We start from the raw sequence: 13,054 nt of genomic DNA, 5'->3' as shown, positions 1-13,054 counted from the left end.
AAACATGTTAAAAAAGTCATTTCCAGCACAAAATTCTATTTACATTATTTACATAAATTAAGATGTGCTGGAAATGACACTGTGGTGGGAATTTTCATGACTTTCAGAATTTTTTTTTACAAAACTGATATATCTTTTGTGATGCATGTACATAGTACATTGTTGGACTTTGTTAGTAAACAAATTAAACAAGTGTGGTTGTTTCAAGGAGCACAATACGACGATACCTGAACAAAAATGAGCTGTATGGTCGAGTTGCCAGAAAGAGCCTTTACTGCGCCAATGCCACAAAAAAGCCCGGTTACAATATGCCCGACAACACCTTGACATGCCTCTCAGCTTCTGGCACACTGTAATTTGGAGTGACAAGACCAAACTAGAGCTTTATGGTCACAACCATAAATGTTTGGAGAGGCGTCAACAAGTATTGTGCTCCTTGAAACAACCACACCATCTTTTTCCAGAGCAGCCTGTATTTCTCCTGAGGTTACCTGTGGGTTTTTCTTTGTATCCTGAACAATTCTTCTGGCAGTTGTGGTTGAAATCTTTCTTGGTCTACCTGACCTTGGATTGGTATCAAGAGATCCCAGAATGTTCCACTTCTTAATTAGTGATTGAACAGTACTGACTGGCATTGTCAAGGCTTTGGATATCTTTTTATATCCTTTTCCATCTTTATAAAGTTCAATTACCTTGTTACGCAGGTCTTTTGACAGTTCTTTTCTGCTCCCCATGGCTCAGTATCTAGCCTGCTCAGTGCATCCACGTGAGAGCTAACAAACTCATTGACTATTTATACACAGACACTAATTGCAATTTAAAAAGCCACAGGTGTGGGAAATTAACCTTTAATTGCCATTTAAACCTGTGTGTGTCACCTTGTGTGTCTGTAACAAGGCCAAACATTCAAGGGTATGTAAACTTTTGATCAGGGCCATTTGGGTGATTTCTGTTGTCATTATGATTTAAAAAGGAGCCAAACAACTATGTGATAATAAATGGCTTCATATGATCACTATCCTTAAATAACTCCTTTTTTGTATGATCAGTCATATTTTCAAAATCAATGCCAAAATTTCACAGTTTCTGCCAGGGTATGCAAACTTTTGAGCACAACTGCATATATGTGTATATATATATATATATATATATATATATATATATATATATATATATACATATACAGTATAGATATATGGTCACAGATACATGTCATATACTGTACATTAATTAGATACATAGCTTTATTTATTTCATGACAAAGCTTACATGTTTTACACTAAACAACGAGTCATTATAGCATTTTGGAGAGATCTAAACTAAAGATATTTTTCCTAATGATATCACTGCGTTCTCTCTTACTCATTCTCATTTTAATGACTTTGTGTTGCTTGTACAATAACTTATGTACAGTTCTTCTAAAATGCTGTCATTTTTTCTGCAAACACACACGCACAATATGTTACGAAGAAATACTGCTTGCTGTTTCAAATTCTGCAGAACTGACTCTGCGTGATCAGTTTATGCCCGTGAGAACACAAACGTCCAGAGATTTTGGATCAGATAGCATCTCCTGCTTTGCTCATAATTCTGACCCTGGGCCAGCAGGGAAAGTCACTCACCAGTCCTGGACAGCTCCGAACGACTCCTCGTTAGTGATGTCATACATGAGGATGAAGCCCATGGCTCCTCGATAGTATGCCGTGGTGATGGTTCTGTATCGCTCCTGCCCAGCGGTATCCTTTAAAAAACACACACACACACACACACACATTAGTTTCTTAGTGTGAGTTGTGTTCTCTTACACAGCTCTGAACACTCAAATTAATGAATTACATTACATTTGATTTAGAACTGAAAGTAGAAGATATTTTACATTTAATTATTCACATATTTCATCAGAATGACAAATAGGACAGAAAGTCATTTAATATCAGGTTTCAGATTGTTCCCAAATTATTGTCTTTAAAGTGGTCACATTATAAACTTTAGAAGCAATTCACTTCTGGCTTTAAGTGTACGTTTCTTGCGCCAAAAACTGCTGTAATATAGATTTTCATGACCATTTTCCACCCTCTCCCTGATCCTTAATATTAAACAGCTGTTCAAGTTCCTGAATACACTCAAAAACTCTTTTTTTCCCTTCGATTTATGCATTTTAATTTCATGAAAATTCCATCAGATTGAATTGAGTAATCTGTAATAAAATAAATAAAAAAATAAAAATAATGTTGTTAAAAATTACACAATTCAATTTGATAGATTTTTTTAATGAAATTAAAATACATAAATCTTAAAATAAAGGCTGATTTTTTTGTTTGTTTGTTTGATTGTTTGTTTGTTTTTTTGAGTATACTAAATACAGGTCAGTATGTAAAAATGGGCAGTCATATTTAAATTAGCTCATAGTTATTATGACATCATAACATGCCGATTTCTAAACAACTGACTTTGAAGCATAGTTTCAACCCCTATACATAGTAATCTGAACTCTTTTATTTCATAAAGTACAAGAAAATCCATGTTTTGATACTTATTACACAAATCAATGTGGTAAAATTGGAAAATACAAATACCCTACTTTTATTAATGCTTTAGAGATGTACTTGAACGGTCACAGAATAAACTTAAAGGTGTTAAAAACAAAAAATAATTTCTCATATCCCAGCTTAATATGCAAAATCAACTATAAGTAAGATTTTTATAGGATGATTCCCTAGAAAAAAAAATTAAACAATGTTTCTCTGTGGCGTTATCAAAACATTGCTCAGTTTGTTTAAGCATCTCGACCAGCCTGAGACAAAATTGACTCAACAGCTTTAGTCTGAGGCGGGACTATTTGCCAACCAATGGCAGACAAGGCAAGCATTCAGGAAACCTGTTTGAAAACTGTTATTATATTTGTAATTTTGTTTGGTGATACTAGTAGTACAGACAGTACACTTCACCTTAAACTGTATTCACTTGAAAACTAAGCCACATGAAATCATTGCAAGTACTACCCTGCTGTTTTACTCAATAAGTCGTTCATAACTGTAGAATATACAATGGTAGGTAAAACTTCACAAACCGTTGATAAGTAATCTCAGAGATGCTTTATATGGGCTTCCCGTGCGCCACCACACTACTAACGCTGCCCTCTAGTGTGCAACGGACCATGACAAACCGTCAATTTTCCCTGCTGTGGCAAAGCTTGAATCCTGCAGAGTATGAGCTCTTATCTGCCACAGGCAGATCCAATATGCGACCACACACATACACACAATACAATAGAGAAGTATCTGCATGTGCACACAGATAACAAACACATACACACACACACCAGCCAGCTACAAAATAAAGCATTAGGCTCCATTAGAAGCTTTATTACGATGTAGTACCTCTAGTTATTATAAAATGGGCTCTGAGCATCTTTCTATAGCTGTGTGAAAGGCCTCTGTCTAAACACACACTGAAGTAGACTAATTACTACAAACAGAGCAGCTGATATGAGCAAACGACAGGCGGATGCTCCCTGAGCAGGTGCTGGTCAACCTTCGAAACAACCCCTCCGGAGAGAACAGTACAGACAGATTCACTGGCGTAAGAAACATCAGATTAAAGCCTTTAAAGGAATAGAGTACAAAAGTCTGAAGCCAGAAGTAAAAATCACATTCATTTTCTCTAGGGATGGAACTATATGGTTATCTCACGATTCGGTTCGATATAAGATACGAGGTTCACGATTCAATATAATCTCGATTTGATATTATAACACTTAAAATGACAAAATACAGCGAAAACTTTTTGAAAAATGTTTGTGCAAAATGCACATAATAATTTCTCATCAACATAAAGTGCTTTAATACATAATATAAATGCTCAAAGTTTAAATAATAAGAGTTTCGTATATACGTTTCACTATAAGAAAATATCACAAACAAATAAGCTTTCAAATATAGCGGGCTACATACAGGCTGATCAGGTGCAGAACAAGCAATAGAACTGAACAGTATCCTGAAAAATATGTGAAATATTTTATTTTTTAATCATTTGTTTGTCATCAATATTATAATCATATTTTAACTTTTTTAAAATATACAAATTTAAAATTCTATCAATTAATATTATATCATGAAATTGAATGTATATAATTATAATCTGAGATGTCAATGTGAGAAATAATGTGTACAATTTACAAGAAATAGCATTAAGTTTACATTCATTCGTATAACAAGCGCTATAACAGTACTGTCACTTTAAGAGTTTAACGTGCATCTCACAGACTCATACAGGTGTTCCGGTTCATTTATTAATAAGAGGCAAGTCTCGTTTTTTTTAGCCCATCTGTGCTATTTGTTATTAAAATTAATATTTCTTTTGACTTTTTGTCTGACTGTACAGAACAGAAAGGATATTAAAAGACACATTATTCAGTGAAAGTGGAGTGCGGGATCTCATCTTTGATGGATACATATTACACGGAGGAAATGGACTGTTTATATCTCAAGCCCTTTTAACAAATCAAGGCGATTTTCCAGGTATTCCAGTACTTGCATTTCTAAAAGCTAAATTCAAGCACTTTGAGCACTTCAAGGACCTTGTAAACAGTGTAGGAAAAATGTGCATTAGGGGTCAAATCAAGTCATTACATGTTAACTAATACTACTAGTTCACTTACGGGACAAAATAAGTCTGGTAAAGTTCAAATGCAAGTGAAATCTCCTACGGCAAGTTCTGATTATTCTGACGCTTGTTATTTGGGAAATAGTGGAGTTGACCTGAGCTGTACGTACAGTACCCACCAGCACTGGGTGGAAAAATAAAAACAGATTTCCTTTAAAATCATTACATGGCACTGTCATTTCCCCTGCCACTGAAACACCAACCGGTTGCTTTTAATAAATGAAGTGATTGACTTCTTTACGCTGGTAGACTTTTCACCATCTATGATACACTGGGTCTCAAAGAATGAAAGACAGAAGGCGAGTCATTACTGTAAAGGACTTGAATGTGCATTCGGTGCATTCTGGTCAAGTTGACAAAAGCCATCTTTATGACAGAGGTGACAAAGGAATATCAAATACACAGTAAGATAGGTCCGTTGCACCCTATAAACAAAACACTACATGCAATGCATTTATAAGAGCTATTTAAGATTGTTTTCACACTTCCAGATGCGTAAAAAACAAGCAAATATTGGAAACCCTCTCCACTTCCAGCTCAAATGAGGTCGGATTTTCCTCATTTGTGTATTAAGATATTAGAAAAGACAGAATGTGCTTTTCATTTCCTATATGGCAACATGGCGGTGCCGTCATTACGGTAATGAAGAGCATGTTCGTTAATGCATCGGCCTCATTCTGATGGGCTGGTCCGCTTGCACGCCATCGGAAAGATTCATGCCTCTGGAGCCACTCCATGCACTGTGCTGAGTTTATTGATCTGTGACTCACGTGGACTAACCCTTTATCCTTTCATTGGGCCAATAAATTACCGTTAGACAATGTGAGCCAGTCATTTAGGAGATGAGCTGTTACCTCTATCCTCAGGGGCCGACTGGGAGCGGGCTGCGAGGGGTAATTTGATTTAGAGGAGTGAACGCTGAGAGTGAGCGAAAATACTTACGATCAGCAGCTGAGCAAATGAGGAATGGAAAAAACTGCTGACACATTCACAGTTTGAGAGAAAGACGCCCAGAGCATGATGAGCAGAGCCCATACAAGGTATCTTTAAGAAAATCTATGCATGCTTATGCAAAGAATTACGCAGCACAAAGAGACGATGAACCATGACAGGTGACAAGGAGAGGTCACACCTAACGTATCCACAAAACCTACCTTTACCTATGAAAAGGCAAAGGTACAATGAGAGTATGAACTACAATCTCATGAAGCATTGTGAATGACGTAATCGAATTACAAAGGAAGACAAAATATTAAAATATTGATTTAAAGCAAAATACAGATATCTGCAAATATATAAGTAGTTTGAGAGTGTAGGAAGACCAGTTCGATTGAGTTATTCGCAGTGCGTCATGGGAGTGAGTTCTTTTGCAGTTGTTGAAGTTGAAATAACATCTTATGCATCTACATAACTAACCGTGCACAATCCAGTTTAACCTGATGCTATCTGTGCTGGTATAGCTGGCATCATGCGTATTTAAATTAAGTTATTGTCATTCTTTTCAGGGCAAACACACCTCCTTTCTATGAAAATCAGGCTTATTATATTGCACCTTATTCACAAAAGTTAGCACTATTTGCCTTGCGCCATTACCAAAAATGCTGCTACAATAACTAATGTTTCAAATGTTTTGTTTTCTTTCAGCAGAAAGCCATTGTTTCTCTTTATTGAATGTAACAAAGGCAATATTCATGTGAGTGAAGTCTTGCTTGTAGGTCTTTTGATTTTTACAGAATGGTGCACACTTTTGACGAGAGCACAAAGGACAAAAATCTCAGTGGATGAGATAAGGTGCGTCATGGGGAAAAGAAAACACACACACTTGAACTCACTCACCTCCTTGTTCTACCTCTAAGATTTCTCCCAACAGGCTTCATGGTTGAACGAGTGAGTGTAAAAATAGCTTGAGATGAACGGTCATGCCATTGGTGGTGGCAGCTCCTCTTGACCAAAGCATACGGCGGATGAAAGTACATATTTTCAGGGTAGAAATGAAGCACTTTCAGCACAAGACTGGTGAAGATTTAGATCCAATACTGAAATGCTAATAATAACTTTATCACCAATGTATGTGACACTGCAATCCAATTAATCATTTAAACACTTAAATAACAGAAGTAAAAATTCCATCTATAATTTGGTTTTTATAACAGGCCTATGTATATAGCCATAACCTATTAATCTGCCAATATTTGGCCATTTTAAGGTAAAGTGTGTAATTTCTGAGCCTATAACCACACTAAAAATAATTGAAATTATAATGGATGTTTTCAACAATGTTTCTCGAAAACTCACTCTGTTTTCCGCTGGTCAGAAAAAACAGATTGTCTAACCCTACACTCACCCCATTGGTTGAGCCAGTGTTCCAGTGTTGGGTCAATCAATTGAAATCAACCTACAAATGCTTTACTTACAGTTGTCTATCCACATTAAGCAGGGATTTTGAGTAAATATTTTGTATGTTCTTAAATACTCTATTTTTTTTTCATCCAGTCTCATTTGCTATCATTAAATTGTATTTTAATGTATGTATTGGAATTATATTAAGTTACTCTGCTCAGCAGATAACAGTATCAACCACTGTAAAACCCATAGCGGTTGACAACAACTTGTAAAACTACATTGGTTGGATTTCAAATGCTATGCATCACATTAACAGACTGCAACACGATTCATTAGTGGAGGTTGCATCGTCAATGAAATAAACATACTGGTTATTTGTATAACAGAGGTTGTGCGATTAAAATAAGTTCAGAGGTGTAAGATGAGAGTGTGTAGTGGCCAATCCAATCTTAATAATACATGTGAGCTACATGGGAATGCCTCCTATAACGTTTCTTCTAAGAAACCCTTAATTAGTTTTTTGGAATGACTCTAAAGCGAGCGTGCGGTGATATCTGAGAGTCCAGTTTCTGAAGGGATTGCACACTGGATGAGAAGTGCCATGATAGTTCTAGAATGCATGTAGAATTTGTTGTTGGTTGTCCAAAATATTGCATTTAATAAGCATACAGACAAACGCTTTTTGAACTTCTATAAGAATGAAAATGACGTGGATGAGTTTGCATGTTGGTGTGTGAAAAATATGGTGCAACTGTGCAAAACTGAAAGATTAGAAAGGACAACATTAATTGTGCAATTTTTCTATATGTAGCCTAGACATAAAAAGGTGAACTTGCTACTGAAAAATTGCCTATACAAAATGTATCTTTGAGCCTAAAATCATTTATGTCCCTTGATGACACTTTTTTTAAAGGATTTGTTTTGGATCTAATTTAATGGAAAACCATGCGAGTAGTGCAGAGAAATTCTGTGCAACCCGAAGTCAAAGTTGAGCGTCATCCATGGACACAGAACGGCAGCGCTGGTGTGAGTACATTAATAGACAACAAAGGTTTTGAATTTTAGTTGCTTTTAGCAACGCAAGCAAGATTTTGCGCATTGTTACTGCCACAGTAATGCAAATTAAGCATGATCAAATGGTCCGTGCATATTGGCAATGTCATGCGTTTCTGGCCTTAGCCTTTCAAGATGTCTGACTGAAAACAAGTAGGCACATGATGTAGAGACAACATGTGAGTTCTTTCAATAGTGATCAATATAAAAATGGAGGCCTTTTAATTTGTGATTTTGTTTGGTTACTTTTTATTTCTCTGCCTTTGTTATAAATAGTCTTGGACATTTTAGTGGCTGACTGAGTAATTATCAGGCATTCTTGGGTTTGCGTTAAATGCGCATTTTCACTTTAAATGGCATGTCAGGGCAGGTGCGCTTGGAACACCGAAAAGCTTTTCACTGGAATAATTGACTCACATTCTATAAACGACGAATGAAGCTGTACAGATCTATAAAGCTAAATGAGCTCTTCTAACAACACTGAGTGAAAGGCATGATTCATAACTGATGCTTGCTGCGTTTCCTGTCCTCCACATCTGGATAATAGAATCTGAGAATGACGAAGACCATAAAGACCCATAAGAGATCCTTTTAGCACATTTATTCTTCGATAAACTCACTGTGAAACACTAGGGGCGACACTTGTGCTCCATAATGCCTTAGGTTGTGTATTATTAAACAATGTAAACAAATGCTGTGAAGGCAGTTCTTGGCACTATTGAATAGAACAAACAAAATGTTTTTCCTACTAACAAAGTACCAAAAAGTGGTACTAAACTACCAAGAAAATGCCATGAATATTTTGGGACATTTTTTTGATTCTTGGTGTAACATGGTACATGACTATGATAATCATTAATGCCTGACCAAAATATCAGCAAGGCTGATATCATCCGATTTTTGCCATTTCGAGAAATTAGCAATTATCTGTGAATTTTTGCAAACTTTGTGTAAAATAAGAGTTTTCATTTGCCATTAAAATATTATGTAATTAAAATAATAATAATACATATCCCTTCACGGTATCATGGCACTGCCGAAGTACTTTATGTAAGTGCAATAATACACCCGTCCGTGACCAGCAAACATTGACAACTGAAAGGATTATGATCAAACAACATTTAATATTATAATATTATTATAAAACCCCTGAGCCTTAAATTAGCCAATAATAGCTGTGCTCAGGTAAAGGTGAGTGACTGTTCCAAAAAGCAATGACTGTAAGCCACAGTATGGAATACCAGTTGATGACCAATTATCTGAATGTGTAATCAATAATAATTCTCTACACATGACGTACAATAATGACGTTATTGGCCACCTCTCCAAATCAATGATGTCAGCCACACTCAATTCAGAAACAGCCTGGCACTGGCTTTAGGCTAGTTTCTGTAAGCTTGCGTATTATCTAGAAAATAACATCAATTCTGAGAGTGATTAACTACAAAAACATCATGCGATTACTCACGATTACATATTTTAATCGACTGACAGCGCTAATATATATGTATGCACTTATATATATACACTGGCGGCCAAAAGTTTGGAATAATGTACAGATTTTGCTGTTTCGGAAGGAAATTGGTACTTTAATTCACCAAAGTGGCATTCAACTGATCACAAAGTATAGTCAGGACATTACTGATGTAAAAAACAGCACCATCACTATTTGAAAAAAGTCATTTTTGATCAAATCTAGACAGCAGTCATCACTCCAACACCTTATCCTTGAGTAATCATGATAAATTGATCATTTGGTACTAGAAAATCACTTGCCATTATATCAAACACAGCTGAAAGCTATTTGGTTCATTAAATGAAGCTTAACATTGTCTTTGTGTTTGTTTTTGAGTTGCCACAGTATGCAATAGACTGGCATGTCTTAAGGTCAATATTAGGTCAAAAATGGCAAAGAAACAGCTTTCTCTAGAAACTCGTCAGTCAATCATTGTTTTGAGGAATGAAGCCTATACAATTCTTGAAATTGCCCAAAAACTGAAGATTTCATACAAAGGTGTACACTACAGTCCTCAAAGACAAAGGACAACTGGCTCTAACAAGGACAGAAAGAGATGTGGAAGACCAGATGTACAACTAAACAAGAGGATAAGTACATCAGAGTCTCTAGTTTGAGAAATAGACGCCTCACATGTCCTCAGCTGACAGCTTCATTGAATTCTACCCGCTCAACACCAGTTTCATGTACAACAGTAAAGAGAAGACTCAGGGGTGCAGGCCTTATGGGAAGAATTGCAAAGAAAAAGCCACTTTTGAAACAGAAAAACAAAAAGAAAAGGTTCGAGTGGGCAAAGAAACACAGACATTGGACAACAGATCATTGGAAAAGAGTGTTATGGATCTTAACCCCATTGAGCTTTTGTGGGATCAGCTAGACTGTAAGGTGCGTGAGAAGTGCCCGACAAGACAGTCACATCTATGACAAGTGCTACAGGAAGTGTGGGGTGAAATGTCACCTGAGTATCTGGACAAACTGACAGCTAGAATGTCAAGGATCTGCAAAGCTGTCATTGCTGCACATGGAGGATTTTTTGATGAGAACTCTTTGAAATAGTTTAAGAAGTTCTGAACATTTTTTTCAAATTATAATAGCAATTTTTCACATTATTAATGTCCTGACTATACATTGTGATCAGTTGAATGCCACTTTGGTGAATAAAAGTACCAATTTCTTTCCATTTGCAAAATCGTTACATTATTCCAAACTTTTGGCCGGCAGTGTATATACTGCATATATATATATATATATACACACACACACACACACACACACACACACACACACACACACACACACACACACACACACATACACACACACACATATGAGTTCAGTTTAAAAATACTATTCTGTATTAATCTAGTTTTAGAAAGCATGCACGAGCTACCCTGTTCAAACAGAGGTTTGGTGCCATTGAAAACATTATTCTGACATCATTCCACAAAGCCACTTTCATCCATCATCTTCATTCACCACCTCCTTTGAGCATGGAAGCCATTTTGAGGTCCACTGACAGATATGTTTATGCAAGTCATATCAAATTTGCTAAATACTTTGTCTAGAACTATGATGCAACAATAGAGCATTGCTTTATTATGGTTAGAGTGTGTCTTGACTCAACACTCATAAAAGCATTTAGAAATGCGTAAAAGGCCACCACTGATATCTTTTTGAATTTTTGCATCTTATGAAATTGTCACATTCATAACTTTGTTTCATAGACTGCTTTAAAGGTATAGGTGAATATGTTGGCATCGCCAACCAGAACTGCAAAAACCTGACTGTTTTGAAACTGAACACTCTCCCATAATTGTTTATCCATTTCTAAAAGTTATCCACTGCTTTATTTAAACCTCCTAAATGTAACACCTAAGGCAAGCAAGACATCACTTTAAATGGCCTAATTTTAAGCTGCACATGAGTTGATAAAATCGAATGACTAATGCAATCTGCTGACTAATGTAGGCTGACTCACCCAGATCTGCAGCTTGATTCTCTTGTCATTCTTGTAGACAGTTTTGACTTTGAAATCGATGCCCACTGTACTCACAAACGCTGACGTGAAGGAGTCGTCAGCATACCGGAAGAGAAACGATGTCTTTCCTACACTGCTGTTCCCGATGATCAGCAGTTTAAACATGTAATCAAAGTTCTGGTCAGAACCTTCTTTTTGTGTCGCCGCCATCTGGAACGAAAAAGAGACGCTTTTTAACAAACAGGCTTCAGCATCACCAGATGTGCATTTAATTTGCAACAATAAATCTGTTATTGAAGTGCTCATTTGCATCTATTATTGAGCTCTATTTTACAAATGGAAAATGAATTTGAAAGTAATCAAATCTGTTCCTGGCATTTTATTAACAATGTCATTTAGATTAATCAAAGATGGTGCATTTAGAAAGCTGTTTGACCGGTTTTGTTTTCTTCCGACCAATTTTGATCATTTTTAAAAGTGACAGATAACTGATATTCAGAACCCATTTTTAATCCGTTTTATTTCTCATTTCTGATTCAAACAGCTAAATCAGATCATTAGACTACAACATAATTAAACAATAATTATAATAATAAATATGAATATATTATTTATGCCAGAAGTTTAAGTCGTTAAACACTCTAAATGGACAGAAATAATGTTCATCTTTGTTTTGGGAAGTAGTTTATGCAAAAAAATAAAAAATAAAAAATAAAAATAATAATTATAATTATAATAATATAAGAAATAAATTGATTTATTATCTTTACCATAAAAACTATCAAATCTGTTAGAGATGACAGATTTGTTATGGTCTGTTATTTTATAAATTAGTGAAAAGGAAACTTATGAATGGGCCTTGAAAACTACAGACCGACTGAATTAATTTGTCTACATTTCACCTGCATAATAAACTCATTCTACATGCTTCAACACTAAATAAAATCAGTAAATATCATATTTCATTTAGGGGTGAAATTAACGAAATTTGGAGCTTATCATTGGCTGAAATAACCCTAAAAACTCACCCCTAACATCTATAACCATAATTCAAATACATCACCTTACAAATACAGTACAGTGAAGTCCATGAACATTTCATATAGATTATGTTAAATGTACAGAGAGGATGCGATTTAAAACTATTAAAATGCTTTACTACAGGAATATTCCCCCCAACCCCCACATTACAGATGGTTAGGGTGCGTTTCCATTTTATTCAACCTTAAACCATTTGGCAATTACGAATAATTTAATTATGTTGAGTATAAGGTTAATGCATTACAAAAATCAACTAAACATATTTTGCTCTATATTAATTTCTACATAAATCGGAATTGTTTAACAGAACAGGAATTGTAATGAAATAACCTTATTTTCAAAGCCCCAAATGGCAATAAAAGTCCAAACCTGCATGGATCCGTCCTGACGCATGCTATCGAAGCCCGAATATTTGGCACGATTGTTGTTCAGTCGGTTCCCGGTGATGCTCGTGTCCC

At 35.7% G+C, this 13,054-nt stretch overlaps 1 protein-coding gene across 1 annotated transcript in view; it reads right to left on the bottom strand.

The window, feature by feature from the left end:
* Positions 1 to 13,054, bottom strand: part of LOC127432619 (ras-related protein Rab-3C-like) — a 28,690-nt gene that overhangs the window by 15,607 nt on the left and 29 nt on the right. The window contains exons 1-3 of the mRNA XM_051683931.1: positions 12,966 to 13,054; positions 11,556 to 11,765; positions 1,623 to 1,741 (exon numbers count right to left, since the gene is read on the bottom strand). The exon at positions 12,966 to 13,054 is cut by the window's right edge and continues 29 nt beyond it. Of these exons, the coding sequence (XP_051539891.1) occupies positions 1,623 to 1,741; positions 11,556 to 11,765; positions 12,966 to 12,989 (353 nt within the window). The 5' untranslated portion in view covers positions 12,990 to 13,054. The remainder of the gene's footprint in view (positions 1 to 1,622; positions 1,742 to 11,555; positions 11,766 to 12,965) is intronic.

The sequence above is a fragment of the Myxocyprinus asiaticus genome, chromosome 42 (assembly GCF_019703515.2).
Source record: "Myxocyprinus asiaticus isolate MX2 ecotype Aquarium Trade chromosome 42, UBuf_Myxa_2, whole genome shotgun sequence".
Taxonomy (NCBI): domain Eukaryota; kingdom Metazoa; phylum Chordata; class Actinopteri; order Cypriniformes; family Catostomidae; genus Myxocyprinus; species Myxocyprinus asiaticus.
This window is presented reverse-complemented; position numbering and strand designations above follow the sequence as displayed.